Source organism: Phoxinus phoxinus (assembly GCF_949152265.1).
Source record: "Phoxinus phoxinus genome assembly, chromosome: 13".
NCBI classification, from domain to species: domain Eukaryota; kingdom Metazoa; phylum Chordata; class Actinopteri; order Cypriniformes; family Leuciscidae; genus Phoxinus; species Phoxinus phoxinus.
The window spans coordinates 22,514,414-22,535,730 of record NC_136888.1 but is presented as its reverse complement, the minus strand read 5'-3'; the positions used below and the strand labels follow the sequence as shown (position 1 = coordinate 22,535,730).

The 21,317-nt window shown below is 37.0% G+C and overlaps 1 protein-coding gene across 2 annotated transcripts in view; it reads left to right on the top strand.

The window, feature by feature from the left end:
• Positions 1–396: 396 nt before the first annotated feature.
• Positions 397–21,317, top strand: part of asap3 (ArfGAP with SH3 domain, ankyrin repeat and PH domain 3) — a 28,640-nt gene continuing 7,719 nt past the window's right edge. For both annotated transcript variants that reach the window (XM_079631987.1, XM_079631986.1), the window contains exons 1-12: positions 397–849; positions 6,000–6,072; positions 10,610–10,755; positions 13,572–13,646; positions 14,178–14,227; positions 14,385–14,508; positions 15,352–15,437; positions 15,746–15,821; positions 17,672–17,758; positions 17,868–17,977; positions 19,067–19,136; positions 19,782–19,869. In XM_079631987.1, the coding sequence (XP_079488113.1) occupies positions 724–849; positions 6,000–6,072; positions 10,610–10,755; positions 13,572–13,646; positions 14,178–14,227; positions 14,385–14,508; positions 15,352–15,437; positions 15,746–15,821; positions 17,672–17,758; positions 17,868–17,977; positions 19,067–19,136; positions 19,782–19,869 (1,111 nt within the window). In that variant the 5' untranslated portion in view covers positions 397–723. The remainder of the gene's footprint in view (positions 850–5,999; positions 6,073–10,609; positions 10,756–13,571; positions 13,647–14,177; positions 14,228–14,384; positions 14,509–15,351; positions 15,438–15,745; positions 15,822–17,671; positions 17,759–17,867; positions 17,978–19,066; positions 19,137–19,781; positions 19,870–21,317) is intronic.

The window sequence follows — 21,317 nt, the reverse complement described above, 5'->3', positions numbered from 1 at the left end:
GGACTCATTGTGTCAAATCTTGAAAGTATAGCCTTTTTCTTTCTTTCTTTTTTTTTTAACTGTAGGCTACCTGCAGATAAGGTATTAATAAGTACACTAACCATATTTTAAAGACAATATTTCATTATGAAATTACATATAGAGGTGTAGCTACTTACCTCTTATGTGGGTCAATAGCACTCTTAAGTTCAAGTAGCCTTATTGCATTTAATATAAATTTAAACTAGGCTATAATACATTTGAATTTAATTGTAATTAACATGCAATTGTGTCCAAAAGTGTCCAAAAACATTAGATTCATTGATGTTGTTTCGTTCTACGAGCCACGAAATGAATCTAAAAACCATTCTTTCTCTGCGCGCTCTATTCATTTCGTCAGTGAATACAAACATTCCCACGTGATGATGGAATGACTCCCTCCCCTCTCGCTCGCAATCTGGACGCGGCACGCGCTATTGAACGCTCGCGCGGCACCAAGAGGGAAAAAAGTAGACCGAGGGCGCAGTGAAACTTTACCGACTCTCTCACACGGCGGAAAACAGAAAAGATCCACGTTTTCTCCCTTGGTTGCAGATATGAAACGTTTATTTCACCTGCTTTGGCAATCACGCTTACTTGTGGATTTAAAGAATTTAATGGAGATGCACTTTGCTTGATCTTGAGGTGTTTGTTTTCACTTCGTTTGCTGGGATTTTAAGTTCCTCGGTTGGTTCAGTTAAAAACATGCCGGAGAAGATAAGTATCTTGGATTTCGTTTCTTTGGCGAAAGAGGACCTATCGTCCCCAGGAAGCTCTGGATTTCAGTCTAAAATGAGCGACTGTCGGAGTACCGTGGCCACACTCGAAGAGGTAACGTTAACGTTAAGGGTGTTTACCTGTGTGCAGGTGGAGGAGGACAACACCTGAGTGAATCCCTGTCCTTCAATCTATCTGAAAATCTCTTGACACAGGAAACATTTTACTTGTACAGATTTCAAGATCTTCTAATATGAGAAAGATTGTATTATTTCGAATTTAACCGAACTTAATGAAAGTTTTGCATGGTCTGCAGTTACTTCGCAGGACAATAGGCTACAATGGTCCATCTTTTAATTATTAGATTGTTTTCAGTCAGGGCGACCTTTTGAATCCATAACAATAATTTATCTGAGGATAATCTGGGGAAAGACTAAATGTAACTTTACACATCTGGTTGTCAAGGTTAGTGGCCCATGTCCATATGCATAAAGGCTACAGTAGGCCTATAGGTAATGTGGCTACTCGTTTCTTCTAGGACACCTGTGAACAACAGAACGGACCTTTTGCCTTTTAGTAACATGTTGCTAGCGAATATTTTTCTAAACACTAGTGGTTTGAATGCCTCATTGCACATTTATGGGCTCGTGTTGTGGTCAGGAGTCAGGGGATGGCACAGGAGTCACAACAATGAAAACACAGACTGTTTTTAAGTGCTTGACTTGCTCAGGGCGCTTTTATGACTTGTTGCAGTGAGACTGAAATGACATGGGCACAAACATAACCCCACAGTTCTTAACAGCTGCATCATTTCATTGAGGAATAGTGTTAGATAATTAAAGAGAAGTAGGACTGATAACAGAGTCAGAACCTCTTATATACTGTCTATGGTCAGTACAGATCTTATAAACCTAATGTGGGTCTTTAGCTGCCAGCTCATCTTTAGACATTTGTGTGGAAATTAATAGAGAATCGAGAAACTCTGCCAACAAGTAATAACACTGGGCATGTCGGGACAGCGGAAGCCTTTCATTTATTTCCGCCTTTTTCATAGGAAATGGTTTCAAGAACTGCAGTTCTCAGTGGTTCTCAACCAGGGGGCCGGGACCCACTAGGGGGCCTACTTTTTTCAAGTAACTAAAGTAACACATTACTTTTACATGTACAGCAAAATATCTGAGTTACTTTTTCTAATAAGTAACGCAAATTACTTTTTCACATTGATTTACAGCTCTCCTGTCCTCATGTTGAGAAGAATTATGAGTAAGTGCAGAGACGTTCAGTGTAAACATAGTTATTGTCGCTCTAGACTAAATGTGAGCATGTATTTACTAATCTTACTTGCACAAAAAAGATTCCGTATTCCTCAAAATGAAGAAAATTTGTGAAATGCAAAATCAGAATAATACGCAAACCTCCAATAATTAAATCTGTTAAAGAAAATAAATATTTGTATGCATTTAATCTCACTTTCTTGACCAATGTACTTGCTACTGATCTTCGTGATTCAGTTAAACCATCAGGAAAAATGACTTTAGATTTTTTGTTTTTATTGGTGAAGTACTGTAAGTGTTAAACGTTCTTCTCCTGCATCCTATTCCTCTGTTACCCAGAACAGCAGCACAGCTGAAAGGTTTGCCTGAGCAGCACACTTTACTGTACACGTGTGAATTTGCTTTTCCTTCACCTTTATTATTTCAATTTTGGTCTGAAAAGGCCTTTACATTTGCCCAAAAATAGAAGATTAAAAACAAGCCCAGCCCAGGTGAGAAAAAGTAACGCAAAAGTGACAACGCATTACTTTTCTTCAAAAGTAACTTTCCCCAACACTAAAACTATATAAATTACTACATAGTTATTAATATAGGGTCATTCCGGGTCAAATCAGACACATTTCAGAAACTTCCCCGGCTCAAATTTTTTTATTTTGGTAATATTTTTTCTGAAGAAAGATAAAGATTTTGACAAACTTGATATTAAGGAGTATAAAATAATTGTAAACAACACACACAATATTGCTACTTTTTGGTCTAATGTGTTTATGAAATGTTGGTTGGTTCATCAAAAAACCTAGTGTCCCACTTACTTAAGTCAGTCTAAAATGTGTGGTGGGGTATAAAAAATAGGAATTGTCCATTTTGATTTAATGGTCACTTTAGCCCGTTATCGTCTTTAACTCCAGGCAAAATAACGTTTTACTGTTGTCATTTTGGGTTAGCAGCACCACTTTCAGTCCTGGAATTTTAAGTAACCCTAACACCGCTTTAATGTTAATTTATTTAGGCTATTTATTTAGATTTTTGCACATGCCGAAACACTACAGAATTGATTGTGGGACAAAGCTGTGATTGAATTTTGTGCATGACAAAGGAAAAAGCTGAAAATCGTCCCGACTCGGCTCGAATTTGGCTCAAAATCGGACGAAAATTGCACAGTTTAAGACTAGCCACTATTCCCCCCATTTCTGAACTTTCACTGTTGGCATAGAATCTGCAAACAGATTAAACTATTAGACATACCAATCTCTGTGTAAAATGAAAATAATGATGCTGCCATATTTCTAAAGTAATTTTTACCCCCCTGTAAGTTGGCTCCAAATCTCAGGTGAAAATTATTGCGCATCAGCTTTACTGATACCCTAATGAAGTTGTATAACCGCTTAATGATAATAAAATGAGCGCTCTTTGTGATCTTTCTGCCATGACAAATCCTGCATATAGCCTAGTAAATGTTTTTAAAGGGGAAGCGCATAACCTCGTGGTGTTGGTTCACCCTCCTCCTATGATCAGAAACTTAATATTTTGTGTTTTGGGTTTTGTTTTAATATAGAATTTGGTCTATTTCAGTTATATTAGACTAAATGCGTGATGTTATTGTTTTGATGACTGTCTGTTTTGTAGATCATAAAAAAGTGTATGAATGAAATGCCCCCCCAATATGTTCTGGCGACGGCCCTGGGGACAATCCTGATCACCTTTCACTTTAATTGTTTGGGGAAAAAAGCAGCGTGGACATCCTGTCAGATGAAAGTTAACCAATTGTGTCAAACAAGTTTGGAATGACATGATGATGAGTAAACTGTAGTTTGGATGTAATGATGCAAATTTGCCTTTTAAGCAGCACTTGGAAACTAGGTATTATGATTAGCAGAGTAAGAGAAGACTGGAAGTAACTTCATCTTTCCTTAAATGAGTCAGAGTGTGTGGTAGGATTTTTTTTTTCTCTCAGGATTATACATTCAGTCCTCAGTTCCTGATGGTGCGGATATGACATGTATGTCCAGATTACTTGTGCAAATATATCAAGTTGTGAGTGTGTTACAGTCTTTTCTACAGCTTCAAAGTGGTGTTTAATGCCCAGGTGCAACATATGTTTGTGTAACTGAGTGTGTTTTCAGGAAGGTCAGCGTTTGAAGGCTTGTTTGGGTTTGAGAGACACAGTTTGTTTATGTTTCCATTTGCTGAAACTCTGGCTAAGGCTGGCAGCATGTTGAGTGATCTGGAGGAGGAGGCCACAGATAGAATGAAACCCCTGGAATCAAATTGAATTCATACTTGTTGATACTCAAATTAAAACATAACACTTAGTTTGTTTATGTTTGTATTTATATATGTGTGTGTGCACTGCAGATATGATGTGACTAATACATTTATTTATGGCGGTCCTCCCTCCCTTTGAGCGTAGTTTGATGACTCCCTCAGCTGCTAACAGGATCACATATCTAGTGACTGGTGCTTGAGAGTTTCGGCTATAGGGCAGGGCTGTCCAATCCTGCTTCAGGACTCAGGAGCTCCACTGTCCTGCAGAGTTCAGCTCCAATCCCAATGAACCACACCTGAACCAGCTAATCAAGGTCTTACTAGAAACTTCCAGGCGTGTGTTGAAGCAAGTTGGAGCTAAACTCTACAGGCCCTCCAGGACCAGGTTTAGACACCCCTAGGCTAGGGCATTGTGTTTGAGGGGCAGTGAACTTTACAAAGTGCCCTAAAGTTGCCATTCTGCTGCCTCTCTGGAGCTCATAAGGTTCCTAATTATGATGTCAGTATTTATTGTTCCATTAAAAACCCATTAATGGGTTTCTTTGGAAGAACCTGACAAGCTTTTTCTTTTGTAGATTGAGGAAATATTCTGATACTAATTTAAACAAGAAATCCTCTGTCTAAAAACGTTAACCTATCTGGTGTTAAGCGTGTGAGATTCTGTGTTATACATCACTGCATCCCATAAGTCCATGTGTCTGGGATGTTGCCCAAAAAACTACAGACAGAAATAAAACCGAACAGAACCAAAGAATGCTTTGTCTTGGCACTGATTTATTAAGCACTGATCAGACTAAACAGTCTCTTACAGACAGCAGCAGACGTCAGTGTGTAAACTCAAGATGGTTTAAAACTCCTTCTTTATGGGATTACACCTGGTCACTTCATGCATTTCTCTGATCGGATATCCTATCGTGAAACGACCAGGTGTAAATGCCCTCCGAATCGCTTTTAAAAATCCGATCACTCAAACCATGCAGGATGTTTGAGACGCATTCCAGACGAACCTGGACAAGTGTAAATGCACCAAATGTGAGACTACCGGTAAATAATCTTACCAGTGCTGATGCCACACTCTCTCCTATTGTGGTCTTTGATATTGGACATAGCTGATGATAAATAAAATGCAGTTCATATCGGTTGCTTTCATTGACGTCGTAAACTCACAACCTAAAATTAGCATTTAGTGCTGGAATTGAAGATCTGATTTATATCCGTTTTGCGGAGACACATTTATGCGGCCAAGTGTAAATGTAACCATTTGAACAAATCAGATAGCTATCCCATTAGTATAAACACATGAAGTGACCAGATGTAAACAAGCCCTGTGATATACACGTTCAAGTTTTACGACCAAAGAGGTAAAACAACTGATGTGATCTTAATAGACCAATTCACTCAATTAACCACTGATATTTGAACTCAGACTAAATTCCCACGGAGGTGTGTCTCTTTCTGTCTCTTGCACTAATTCTTTACTGTAAATAGTGTCTGTTCTGAGTCATTAGGAGATGTTGTTGTATTTTGTAAGGCTTGATTCACCTGTGCTCCACAGCTCTCGGTTCTGACATCATCACAGCAGCCTGACACGTGATAGAAAGACTGCTTGACAACTATTCTGATGTTTTTCCTGTTAGAAAAGTCAAGTGTTGCCTCGCAACTAGATAAACATGTTTTTGTCAATGATTAATTGATTATTCTCATTTCTCTGTTTTCTTACGCCAGTCTCTAGAGCAGGACCAGATGTCCCTACAGAGGATGAAGAAAATTGTGAAGGCCATCCACAACTCTGGACTCCGTGAGTGCAGTCTTATATTCTTGGCGTTTCTTTTGTTTGCTTGTTTAATTGTTTTGTCTAGTACAGTGCTTTTACCCTTTTGACTCCAAGGCTCCCATTGTCCACAACAATATGTGAAGGCCCAAAACTCCTAGTTTCTGTCAATTGAATTGAGGATTCCAGAAGTTTTAGGAGCTGAATGTTCTTCAGGGATCCCATTCTGTTTTATCCAATTTTTTTTTTTTATTGTTCATAATTTACTGAATAAAGATTAAGGATAAGCCATTTGTAAGAAAATATTTTTTTTACACACAATTTCTACCCTATTTTAGATGTAATTAATTTACATGACTTTTCCAGGTCTAGAAATCCCACTTAAAATTATGAAATCATTTTAATGCGTGTTTTGTCTTATTTTAGTCATCTTGAGGACCCCTTAGACAGTTAGGGAACCACTGGTCTAGTACATAAGCAAAAATACATATTTGTAGAGATCTTTAGGAAGTCTGGGTCACTATCACTCAGTATTTAAGCCTCCCAGACTGTTACATCACCGTCAGCTCATGATGGCATAAACATGCTTAATTAAATTACGTCAGATGTTGAAGTATGTTTAAAAGCTTGCAAAATTTGTGAAAAAAAATTAAACACATTTCCCTAAAAATGCAGTGAGGTCATTCTTAGTCTCTCTCTCACTCTCTGTCACACAAATGAAAGATGACAGTAGTTGGGGCCCAGACTTGCATTGACTTCAAAACTACTAATCTCTATAAAAAGAGCCGATTTCCTGTTTTTTACACCGAGGCAGAGTGTAGAAAATAATACTGTTTTTATTTAACCTTAATGACCCTACGCTGTGTTAAACATACAGTTTCGGTGCCTTATTCTGTCCATCCTGCAGCATGACGCATGTGGCTACTGGTTAACTGGACCACTGTAAGCAGTTTCACTGCATGTACCCTGAAACTATATCACATGATTTGACCAGTGTCTTTACCATACACTGAAATAACAGGGGAATATCTGCTCCTTCTCTCTTAAATAAGAAATTGCTCCACAAACCTGGCCTGTACGCAATTTCTAATGTTGTGCGGTGCTTACAAAAAAGTCTTGACTGGAATGATCATGGTTTCTGGGAAGCATGTCTCAGATCTCCCTGCTTCTTATTTCTGAGGGTGCGTGCCCCATTTCTCAATTCTGTGAGTCACAGTTCAGTTAAATGCAAAGGAGACCCCACATGTTTCATTATCTCCCCCCTCACGGTCTCTTTCACTCCCTCTCTCTTGGTTTTAACTGAAGTCAGATGTCTCATTCCGGTAACATTACTATTGAGGGGCCTCAATTTCCTGCCCCTGTGTTTTTGTGGTGTAACTAAACTTACTAGTTTTGGAGTGAGTCCTAACCTGAACCTGATGATTCACCCCATCCCTCTCGCTGTGCCAGGATATAGTTGTTTGTGTGTGAGAAGTTGTGAATACTGTTTTCATATCAGTGATTCAGAGTTAGTGCATTTATCGGTTCTGCATCAAGTAGGTTTAACTCTTCACCCATCCTGGTTAGAAACCAGTGTTCAGAATCCAGAATCCAGAATCTGTGGATATTTTTGGGCCGAAAACGTCGGTTTTATTAGTGATGTTACTATGGTCACTGTTATTATTGTTTATATTTGGGAATAGAGATTTGAATAAACGTGTTAAACAAAGTTTTAATTTGAATTTCCTTGTATTATTATTAGTCATTGTTATTATACATTTTTTTTTTTAGTGTGATAAAATGTTCCTATTTTGGTTTTAATTTGTCTTTTTGATTTGGTTAAGTTTTCACTATCATTGTTTCAATTTAGTTATTTGTTTTCAAGAAAGCGTTTTTTCTTCTTCTTTAAGGTTTAGTATTTTAGAGTTGCCAACATTATTGCACTAAACAGTATAATTGAAAAATGTTTAATGCCGTAAAGTTTCTCAGCGTTGTGGTGTTTTTGCTATTGTGTGAAATTTTCCTGTTTTGATTTTAAAATATACCATGTATCCAAAACTAAATTTAATTTGTAGCCATTTTTATTTATTTTAGTTCATTTTGGAGTTACGGTATTTTAGTTTGTTTTTCTAAGTTATGTATTTTCTCCAGAAATCCCCTAAACTGGGTGATTTTTATGAATGATTTCACTGCTGGAATGACAGGAGACTGCAGGTAATTTAGAGAGCTGTATATTTAGTCTATATGTGCTTCTGTCTGTAACCTAACAGTGTCACAGTTTAAAACAGAGCCGTTGGCCGTGGTCTAAATGTTGATTAAAACACGCTCACACTAACACAGATGTGGCAGGCGCTTTAAAGTGTTGATCTAAGGGTCAATTTTCTAAAACCCTACCGTTTCTGGAACAGATCAGCGTCTTATACAAGAAATGAATTAACAATACAAATTAAAATTGTGTCTGAAAGTGCTCACAGATGCCTGTTTGGAGAAAATAAAACTGTTTCCAGATCAGGGAAGGTATGTCCCCTGAGTGTTGGCGGCTGCGAGTAAAGTGCAGTATTGTTGAGCCAGACTGATTCACTGGAAAAACATGGTTGATTAAAGTCCACAGAAGAGGAAGTGTCAGCTAGAGATTCGATTGACTAACTACAGCAAAAAAATCCCCTTGGTTTTTGTAATTTTTCGGAAAGTGCTGCTAAATTCATCCGGTTGTTTTTCTCCTGTCTAGTTTTGAAAAAAAAAAACGTTTTTATTCCAAACCAAAACCAGACCATGCAAGTCTATTTATTAAGGAAGTTATATTACATTCCCAGACTATTTATAAATCAATATGCTGGTATTCTAATTTGTCCTGTTTGTTTTTTGTGGTGTCCTTTTTACAATAGAAAGGAAATTATTCAGATGAAATGGGATCAGGATACAACACAGGCCTGATTGAACCTGCATCTCCCACTTTAGCATCGAACCATCGTGTCTGAACTGCAAAGCTCAAACCTCTCCTGTAGGATTTAAATAAAGTAAAAAAAATGGCCCCATTATCCTACAGAAACAATGTGATGTACACAAGTAGAATGTTGTTCTAGCAACAACAGAGGATTTCAATTCAGGAAAATGTGTAGCTAAAATGTCACGTTTAGCTATAGCGCAGTATGCTAATTTCAGGGACGTTCCCTTGGAAATAACAGCATGTGTTCCCACAAATACATGTGATCATCATAAGTGAATATGGTTTGGCTTTGATTTGGCTCTTATCTAAGTGTACCTGTTTATTTTATAGCAGTAGAGCTGAGAGCTCCTTGATCCTAGTGCAGTCGGAGCCTGTGGTGTTTTTAGTATTCTTGCCAGGAGCTCACTGTGCTTCAGCTGGTATCATTTTCACCGCTCTGTATCTCAAAATCCTGTTTTCCTCTATTCATTTGATCATGCGGTGAGGTTTGTAAGGTCACACGGTTTCAGAACATTGATAAAGGTTAGTTAGGTTAACATTGACAAAATTAGTGTCTATGATTGCATTAAATTTATCAAAAGTGACAGTGACAAAAATTATACACAGTTATACTTTAAAGGGGCGGTTTAATGCCCTTTTCACAAGATGTAAAACAAATCTATGATGTCCCTAGAGTGTGGATGTGAAGTTGTAGCTCAAAATACCCCCACAGATATTTTTATATAGCATGTTAAAGTTGTCACTTTTTGAGAGTGATCAAAAAAACGCACCGTTTTTGTGCCTGTCCCTTTAAAAGCAAATGAGCTGCTGCTCCCAGCTCAGGGGGCGGAGCTTCAACAGCTCGTGTCCTTTTACCACACACACACACTGAACATTAAAAAAACTTTTAGCCTTTTATGTTCAAACCGGAGTCAGACGATGGAGAGACTCAAGAAGAAGTGACAACATGTAGAAGCAACAGGACATTTCTGAATGGTTAGTTGATGATTTTATGTAGCTGATGTGTAGTTATCTTCTAGTCATTGATTAGCATATTCTGTCTTGATAATCTATAAATCGTGTTCCGGGGGTGGGGTTTATGTAAATTTTAGGGTTGGTGATGTCACTAACCCGGGAGGAATGTCGTGTAGTTCATACCAGCCGTTTGTTGTAGTCCTTAAAAAGCTATTTCTGTAAAAGAAAATATCTCCCTTTGCTTTGAACTTTGAGCGTTGTAACTTTGCAGATGTTGTTTATGTTCAAACAGCAACATTACACACTAACTAAAGTTAGAAAAGTGAAATCATAATCAACCACCCCTTTAAAGTATAACATTTCAGAATATTATTGTTTTTATTTTGTTTAAATAAATGCAGCCTTGATGAGTGTTAGAGACTTAAAAAAACAATACAAAAAATTGTACGTTCACACTTAATTAATGATCAAGATACAGTACATATACTCTGACAATACACGATGTTGGACAAAGCTATGGGGACTTTTCCAATCCAGTCAATTCCTGATGGATAAAATCAAGTCCCACCCGACATTTGTTTTTTTATTCAATCTCCTGTTTTCACATGGAAATGTCACATTACGGAAATAACATTTCATTGACATGATTGACTTGATGCTGATTGTGTGATGTTATGTTCCCAGATCATGTGGAGAATAAGGAGCAGTACATAGAGGTTCTGGAGAATCTAGGGAACAGTCACCTGATGCAGGATAATAATGAGATCTCCACAGGCTTCCTGAACCTGGCTGTGTTCACGCGGGAGATCACTGCACTCTTCAAGAACCTGGTAAGCAGGATGCCATCTTGAGTTAAAACTACAAAAACACTATAAAATGGACATAATACTGAATCTTTTTTGATCCCAAATTTCCTAAAGGCCAGTACTGTACAGCAAAGAAAACAGTTATACTGCATTTATATATATATAAATTTAACTTTCAGACACTCAAAACACCCTCAGATACTGAAATCCCTCTTAGTTTATTGCTTGTAATGTTTATTTGTTCCCATTTATTACTTTTTATTTGCTTGTACTGAAGCAATATTTACTGTAGTTAGTTAATAATTCTTAACATGCAAATTTCTTTGATTTATTAGTAATTTGGAATTATTTTAAAAAGTACTTACAGTATACAAGTAATTTAATAAGAATGCACAAATACATTTTATATTTGAAGCTGGCAAACTCGAAACAATACAAAATAAATGTAGATCAAGAAATGTTTTAAAACTGATTCTCAGAAACGGAATCAGATCGGATTGTGAGGTGCCTAAACATTCCCACACCCAAACATGACAACCACATTGGTTATTGACAGCCACATTGGTTGACCACAAATTTAGTTATTTGAGAAACATCTTCCAGTTGCAGCATAGTTCAGTGAAGCGTAGATAGGTAATCACCTGTATAATTCAAGGCCAACATGAAGAGTTTCCACCTTATTTGAGAGGAAAATATTCAAGTTCTGTCTGACTTGCCAGTATTATTATTCAAAAAGCACCTTGTGTGTGTCTGTGCGGCTTGTCATCTCGATATATTTCTGAATAAGAAACAGACTTCCAGCTGTACAAAGTACACAGGAGACTGGGAGAGGTAGTTTATGTGTGTGTGTGTGTGTGTGTGTGTGTGTGTGTTTGCGCACGCGAGCGTGTGTGTGTGTGTGTGTGTGTGTGTGTGTGTGTTTGCGCACGCGAGCGTGTGTGTGTGTGTGTGCGCGTTTGTGTTTGTGTGTGTGTCAGCAGGGGTTCAACAGCTGCAGGCAAGGGCCTCTCAAACCACAGAGAAAAGAACCCTCCCACTGATAGTTTCCATGGTGATGGTAATTTATACCAGACCTGAGAGCATGAGTGGACGGCGTCTGACCACTGAGCTGTCAATCAAACGATCACCAGAGACAGGAACCTCAGCTTTAAAAATACAACAGAAACTCTGCTAAGAAAATAAACTTCATTTGATTTAGTGCCCTTGTGTGGGGGGCCATAACTTTCCCTCAGTCAAGCCCATTTTTCATATTCATGAAGATTTATATGTATAACATCCATTTAGCAAGGTTATAAATCCATATCCAGCACCATTATGAGGTTACATTTTTAAAATGTGCATTCATGTATGTAGCATAATATGTATTTAATCTTAATGTTGAGTGTAAAAGTGTTTGGCTGATATAATGCACAATCCTGGTAGATTACTTGCAAATTGTAGTCCGTTACTGATTACAAATTACATGACGAAAATTTAGTTAGTAATGTAGATTGCTAAATTTAGGTAATGTGTTCTGTACTGTTTGATTACTTTGTTTACTTTTGACCTTACTCATTTATCACGTAGATTTGAATGGAATTATTGTGTACATAAAATTGAAAAAGAGAAAGAAAATATTTTCCATTCCTTATCAACAACATGAAATGCATTAAGTATTACTTTATGCCAGGGTTTCCCAAACTGGGGTCAATGAAAGAACTGCAGGGGGATTTTGAGTTGATGAAAAGCTAATGATTAGTTGGATCATAAAAAGAAGTATAAAGGAGAATCAATAAATTATGAATATACCGTTGTATTAAAAAAGTAACTGTAATCTGACTGAGCATTTACAAACATAATATAATATAATTACAAATATTAAATTGAGAATCTGATTACATTATACAGATATATGTAATCGGATACTACTTAGCTGTGTGTCTGTGTGTGTGTACAGGTAAAATTAGAATATCGTGCAAAAGTTCATAATTCAACAGCTATGAAAACCTTTTCACTTTAATTTTGATTTTGATTTGTGGTTTTCATAAGATGTAAGCCATAATCATCAAACTTATAACAAATAAAGGCTTGAAATATCTCACTTTGCATGCAATGAGTCTATATGGTGGTGGTTGAGGAGATTTCCCCCCTTCTACGATATGTAAAGCCCTTTGAGGTCTCAGAAAAAGCGCTATATAAATGTAACAAATTATTATTATAATTAATTATATAATATATTAGTTTCACCTTTTAAGTTGAATTACTGAAATAAATTAACTTTTGCATAAATACATTTTTGAGTTTCACCTGTACACACACACACACACACACACACACAGTATATAGAAAGGTCAGTCTATGGCTATCAGATCTCTTTGTGTGGTTTGAAAATCTATTATAATCTATTAAGATCAAAGATGAATCATCATTGATCTTTGAAAGTACATGTGCATAATGTTTCATATGTCCAAAAAGGCTGTCCTTGGTTTGAAATGAATCAGTCCGATTCTTCTCTCGTCCTGGTGTGGGTTTTCTCACACATTCTTTCCTAAGGAAGATTTATACTTGCTCAGCACTTTAATGTGCTTGGGCAAGGAGAAATCCCAAACAGAGGTTTAACTTTTGCATTTTTTGGTTTGCGAGCATTTGTAACTCCAGACTGGACTTTATAGGGAGGGTTATGACTTGCCAGGTAAAAATATTGAGAAGGGAGTCAGAGTTTACATTAACATTTGAACTACATTCTGATCGACTTTCAAATGTTGTTGTAAGTTACGTTTGGGTTTCTGTCTCTGTTCCATTATTTCTGCAAACCTTATTGCTCTTGAGTGTGTGACCGCCTGATTTTATGTGCTCTGTAGGTGCAAAACTTGAACAACATAATATCCTTCCCTCTGGAGAATGTGTTGAAGACAGAGCTGAGAGACAGCAGGCTGGTGAGTGAAACAGACACCTGCGTCACACAGCATCATCATACTGGACTAAATGTGTCAAAAACGTCACCTTATACCCCAGCTTCGTATAATTTAAATCAATTAAACAGCTGATAAAGATCAGGAAGATAGATGCATTCCTTTGAAGAGACCACAATAATGTGTTATGTTGTTTTGTTCATTGGATGAAGTGTTGTAGCTATCTTTGGCATGTGCCTTGTTTAGGGTATTGTGTTTTCTAATGTCACATACGCAATAGCTGCACCACACCTTTCGTTATGCGTTTAACCTGTATGATGAGTGGAGATGTACTGCAGGGCTCTGAGATCAAGTTTTGATACACACCCTCATATTATTGCTTTCACAATATAAATTTTCCACAATGAGGTGGAGGGGCTTTTGCTATTGCATGAAGTTTTTAGTACGACACAAAGTAAACGTTATCATGTGTGTGATTTATATATCCAAAAGCACTGGGTGTTTGTGTGTGGTGGGTATATATTGCTATGCACTTTATCTTTTTTTCTCTTTCAGGAGCTGAAAAAACAGATGGAGAAAAGCTGGAAGGATTATGATGCTAAAATGTGAGTTTCAGAGTCAGATTTTTCTCCTGGTACACAACTTCCTATACCATTTAGTACAAGACCACCACTTGGTTTTGTTTAAAAGACAAGTCCACCTGGTAAACTTGAGTTTCATTATTTTATTTTCCATTTTTCCTTATTCATTTTGGCTCTTCAGGGGGAAGATGGAGAGAGAAAAGAGGGAGAAACAGAAACAGTATGGGCTGATCCGGTTGGAATCGACAGACACCGTGGAGGACATGGAAAGAGAAAGAAGGAACTTCCAGCTACAGATGTGTGAGGTATATGAGGCTGTGTAGGAGGGCGGCCAGTTAACAGACTATGAAATGTGTGCAAAATGAACCTGACCAAGACAACATTGTGTGCACGTCTCAGGGAGAATAAGTGCGGTTAGTACAGCTGTATGAGTGTGCCTTAGCAGGTCATTCCTGGGTTACCTCAGCTTGTTAACCTCTCTGTTGTGTTAAACACATTCTTTGCAAATTTTGTAAGTGTGTGGTGGTGTCTGAAGTCACCTAAAACCAAGGAGCTTTGGGGTGTTTTTTTGAGAGGCAGTCCTGTTTGAGACCACATTGTGTTCATGTGTGTGTATCTGTGGTTATTGATGACCTCACTCCACGTCTCGGTGACAACATGTCCTGGTTCCATATACTGTGTGCGTGGCAGTTAGCGGGAAATTTAGGCTACGCCGTTTGAACCCAGCTGTGGTAATAGAAAGAATAAGGAAAGGAGTGAAGTGGAGGAATAATAAAAGAGAGGGGGATTTTCAGTGTCCTGCAGCGCTCCCTTTCCCAGCCGCAGAACTCCAGATGTCTCCACTTTGCTCTCTTTTTATAATGGAAACATGCATTATTTCTTCCAAGTTAGTTATTTCTTTCATTAGTTTTTGCCTTTTCCACCTCTATAATGTGTGTTCTAAAACCGGCTCAAAATATCAAATATGTTTAAAAATCTCTGATTGGATTGAATCATAGTTTGAAACTACAAAGTGGTTTATACACTACTTGATTTTCTGTTAAATTTGTCAACTCTAACTGAGTCACAACGTTGGGACATAAGAGTGGGACTAACCTTTGACCGCTGACAAATTACTTCCTTTTTTTCTCTCTTTCTCGGTTTGACAGTATTTACTGAAGATTCAGGAGCTGAAAGTTCGTCAGGGTCCAGATCTGCTGCAGAGCCTTATCAAGTACTTTCAAGCCCAAATCAAGTACGTCTGAAACTAATTCACATCCTAAAGAAGCACCAACTTCCTTTTCAGATGCAAATTTGACCTAAATTGGCTTTAGTACAAAACTAGGCTTTTTACACTACGCTTAGCCATGTCTTAAGGCCCCTTGTAATACTGGGTTCAACATATGAATCGCAGACTAATATGAATAACTGTACTGTGAAGATTTAATCCTGCTCCTCACTCAACAGTACTCTGTAAGGATTGAATTACTGTGGCTTTGTGGGTGTGTGTATTGATGTCATTGACATTTGAGATGGCTAAACACTGCTATTGTGTGTTCTCAGTTTTTTCCAGGATGGACTGAAGGCTGCAGAGAATCTTGGTCCATTTGTGGAGAAGTTAGCAGCCTCTGTACATACGGTAATAGACTTGTCAAACTCATTATCTGACAGATTCAGATTCCCACAACTAAATATTTACAATGTGTTATTCAGGAATATCTCAATGTATTTTAAAATGTTAGTAAATTTCATAAAATGTGACTTTTGATCATGAAGTGCAGCTCTAACTAGGCTGTTTGTTTTGTTTTCCTCTTCGATTTAGAGAGGCGATGAGTAGATATAATGGCTTATCTTGTTAGTTTTTTTGGATGATGCAGAAAGCCAGATCATTTGCTCAGACACATACACACCTCCCGTGTTTTGAAACGGATCTCACTTCTCATGTTAGTCATGACCCGGTAGCCTAAAATAAGAATCTTTAAATTCCTTTCAATGAAGATTATCACTTTATCATTTGATTTGACATGTCTAGTCTGGCATATACAGTGAGTTTGAAAGTTTCTTTGTTACGTTTCAGAAATTAATTTTTACTTAATATCAGGTAACTTTTTTTTGTTAGTGCAAACACATTAGCTTTGTTCAACAATCTAGTAAGCACCCCATCTCAACAGTATTTTAATACATCATAGACTGTTTCAAAAAGTAAGCAACATTTTTCTTCTTTAAAAACTGTCAATGCATTTATCTTCTGCAGAGAAAGTAATCCCAAAAATGCATTTCGATGAGTACTGAAAAATGTTGATAAAACATTAAAAGTTGATTATTTTCTCTTTACATTATGTGTGCTATGTATTTTTATGGGTTACACTTTATTTTAGGGTGACATAGTTACATTGTACTTACTCAATTTAGGGTTTGGTTTAGGATTACCGTAGTTACTTTTAATTATGCACAATTTACAGTTATTACTAACAGTAAGTACATGTACTAACTTGTAACTACGTCACCTACAATTAAAGTGTTACCTTTTTATGCTAATTAGACTATACCACTAACTTAGCAAGCTATGTTGCTTTTATGAGTCACATTGCACTACACAGAAGTATGACACGAAGGGTTTCAAAAATTATTCACTGAAAAGTGCGGTTTCATGACAGTTCGGATACTCCCTTAGAAATCAGCTGCCTATGCAGGCAGTAGATGGCAAGGAAAGTCACAAAGGTTTGAAGACCAGCTATTATATTAATTGCATCTAGACTCTTTAGAGTTGTCTCATTTTAATCTCCCTAAAGAATAAAACAAAATCTGTTTTAAAACAAACATTATATTCAGTATTTATCAGTTGATGTTTCCCAGCTGCATCATTGACCCTGTTCTGCAAGTCTTGTCTGGTCATGGTTGTAAAGAGATATGATCCGGTCTAGAGTGAATATCACGCAACAATAACAGTGTTCATTAAATTATATTTCCTGTATTAAAGTTTGTCGTTTTATTGCTAGTATGAGGAGAAGGCAGGATGGGGCATGTGGAAATTATGTTGAGATGATTGTGTTCTAAAACAGATCTGGTTTGGGTAACTTTTCTGAAGTGACATTTCTCCCGTTTCAACTTGTCCTCCTTTGATCATAACAAATCAGCATTAAGCACATGAAAGGAAGTGAAACTCAAAAATGAAACCACCACAAGCCAGCTTTCCGAGAGGAATTATAAAAAAAAAAAAGAATTTAATGGAAATTGGTTCTGGGGGCCAAAGCCATCCTTTCAACAGGCTTTAAGCAATGCAGGATTTCTGGCTGTGTTGGTTTGGTCCTGGACTTTGTAATCAAAATGGAGGGATTTATTCCAGCCTGTAGTCTGTGCCATCTATAACTTCTCCGTTATCAAATGTGTTTTTGTTTGTGTATAACTTGTGTTAACCAATACCAAGTCTGGTTACATTGCATTACAGAAAAGCAGGCCACATGTCAGTTTTCTGTTATTGTTTCACAGGTTCGTCATGAGCAGGACGAAGAAGTAAAACAGCTCTCTCAATTGCGCGACTCACTTCGAACGCAACTACAGGTGGACGGCAAAGAGGTAACTTCCAAAATAAACTCTTAATGCACCACTTCTTGTTTTAAAAACTACATTTGAGCAAGTTCAGAGATGATGATGATGATCATAATTATGTTATGTGTCATTACAGGATTTTCTAAATAGGAAGAACTCTGGCCATGGATATAGCATCCACCAGCCTCAAGGCAATAAGAAATATGGCACAGAGAAATCTGGATTCCTTCTTAAGAAGAGCGATGGGTGAGTAAATGTTACTGTCTACTTCCCAAAGTTAAGAAGGTCACAAACCCTCCCAAAAAACAACAACAGTCGGAACTTTTTATTTTTATTACCTGAACTTATTCAAGGTTTTCCAGACATGATGCAGTATTTAGCTCCTGTTTGCATTTAGTCACATGGGGTTGAGTGTATGTTCCTCAGGAAACCGTCTCCACACAGCTTTCAGTGTGTGTAATGATATATATGCCCCTATTTTTAAGCTGAGAGCAAAATAAATGAAGGAATGACTTATAATATCCTGAGAGAGTCATGGACCACAGATAGTTAGCAGCATAAAGCATCAGTTTGAGCTTTTTGACTTCAGGCCCACAGCTGTGTGTGTGTGTGTTTGTCTCAGTGTTCCTCTCACACAGATGTTGTCTATTAAATGTGGTTTAGTTTCTTGCTGCTCTACAGTCTTACTTACACTCTTTTAAAACTACAGCTCACAAAACACATGCCCACATCCACCCAGAATACTTAGGTTTTGATCAGTGTGAGAATAAACATCATCGCCATTTTTGTTCTCCTTTAATTATTGATTGTAACTTTACTAGTGGGCTGCTGAGCCAATAGAATTAATTTACTACTAGTTATTTCTGCTTTCGTGATTTTTATGGTAATCTACCCTATACATTTTCAATTTTTTTCGATGCCATGGACCCCCAAATTAGATGATTTCGTCTGTGTGAGGAAAAAAATAGTAATTTGCTTTTATATTGGTATAAAATATTGAAAATTCACATTAATACATTTTCTCTTAATGGAAATTGATTCTGGGGGCCAAAGCCATCCTTTCAACAGGCTTTAAGCAATTTAGGATTTCTGGCTGTGTTGGTTTGGTCCTGGACTTTGTAATCAAAATGGAGGGATTTATTCCAGCCTGTAGTCTGTGCCATCTATTTGCTTTTATATTGGTATAAAATATTGAAAATTCACATTAATACATTTTCTCTTGAAGCATATTTTTAATGTTTCTTTGTAATAAACCTTTGGTATGGAGGTATTAAGGTAATATTGATGGATGTTGAATGTGGATTGTTAGAGGTTTTCATGATTGTTGTGTTTCAGGATAAGAAAGGTTTGGCAGAAGAGGAAGTGTGGGGTTAAATATGGCTGCCTCACCATTTCTCACAGCACGGTGAGATTTAAGAGAGACAAACACACAGCTCAACACCTTACAGTTATACATACTACTTTTTATAATATATCAGTCTTTGAATCTGATTGGCTGCGGGGCATTACAAAGTACTCTATATTAACTTTTTGTTTACAAACCTTCTCTATAAAATCCTATGGCTGAATCATTCTAAATGGGAATCATGGTAACAGTACTATTTCTTGTGTGATTATTGTTTAATTAGCACAAATAGTACACCAACATTAGTTATAAAACACTGTTCCGAGAGTCTCTAGACCGATTATTTGAGATTCAGGACATGCAATAAAATTTTCCCATGCTGTATGAGAGAGTCATCGCTCATGTATTAGTGATTTCCTTTCAGAACCACAAACTACAGGCCAAAATGCATAAAGGAGTTTCATCTGGAATCATCCACATTGTCAAAAAACAAAACTTTAGTCTATGTTTGTGCTTCCAGCTTCAGTGATTTAGCAACCATAAACTTTGTAAGCTTTTACTCGCATCTCTAGCATTAATCCTGCACACACCATAATTGCAAGTGAGATTTGTTTGCATTTGATTTAGTGAGTGACCACATATACAGTATGCACTATGTAGGGAGAATGCCTTTCGAGCATGTTATAACTCTTCTTTCTTTCTCAGATCAACAGACCACCCGCAAAGCTCAACCTCCTGACATGTCAGGTGCGACCCAACCCTGAGGAAAAAAGAACGTTTGATTTAGTTACACGTAAGTTGATCTCTGACCTTTGACCCTTTTCCTCTCAGTTATAGTATGGTAAGGACTGTAAAACTAGGGAATGCAAAACTTGCTTACTATTTAAGAAATAGTGTGCAGTATATAGTGTACACTAAAAGTAGTAAGTGAAGCAGTAGGCATTGTTGCATGATACATTTTAAGCAGTAGTATGCATTTACATTACATTTACATTTATTCATTTAGCTGACGCTTTTATCCAAAGCGACTTACAATTGCTATATATGTCAGAGGTCGCACGCCTCTGGAGCAACTAGGGGTTAAGTGTCTTGCTCAGGGACACATTGGTGTCTCACAGTGGATTCGAACCCGGGTCTTTCACACCATAGGCATGTGTCTTATCCATTGTCTTATCCATTGCGCCATCACCAGTATGCCACGTTGCTCTCACACGACTTTATCGGATACACTAGTACATCAAAATTTTAATTAGAGTTTTAATATAATTTTAAATCATTATAAAATTTACTTCTTTTTGTTAAATTCTGAGTGTCTATTATTTACACTTATTGCCAGTGTTGGGGGTAATGCATTACAAGTAATGCGAGTTGCATAATCGGATTACTTTTTCAAGTAACTAGTAAAGTAACGCATTACTTTTAGATTTTCAACAAAATATCTGAGTTTTTTCAAACAAGTAACAGGTTACTTTGTTTTCTTATTTATTAACTGTCATCTCTCCTGTTCCAATGCTGAGAGAAATCGGACGTGAGGTGCTGTGTGAACATGATTGTTATTGTAGTTCTAGACTAAATGTGAGCATGCGTTTAGTTTAGTCATCTCAATTGCACCAAAACATATTCAGTATTCATCTAAATTAATAAAAACAGTAAAATGCAAACTCAGAATATTACGCAAACATGCAATAATTAAATGTTACATACTACAAATATACTTTTTGTATTTAATCTCACTTTATTAACCAATGTTTTTGCTGTTGACCTTTGATAAGTCAATATAAGCCATACTTCTAAGCAAAAATGGCTTTAGATAAACATTGCATTTGTTAACGCGAAAAATTAACGTGTTACTTTCCATAAAAAGTAACTCACGCAGTTTGTTTTTAAAAGTAATTTTCCCCAACACTGCTGAGTGTAAATAGCCCGCCTTATTGGCAAAGAGTAAATAGGATAAATTACATCTACCGGTACCTACTATTTACACTGCAAAGAAATTACTGCTATTTTCACTTAGTGTAAATATCATCTTTCACTTTTTGCACTTGGTGCAAAAATCCTCTGCCTTAATTGCAGAGACAATTACCGGTACATCTGCTTTATTCACTTCACTGGAAAGTGGGATGTGCAGTGTGTTTTATACTGCACATTTTGATGTGTTTGCTTAATATGTGCAGTATTTACATATGTACAGTATTTACACAGTCACTCTATACTGTAGGAATAATAAGAATAGTATGCTGT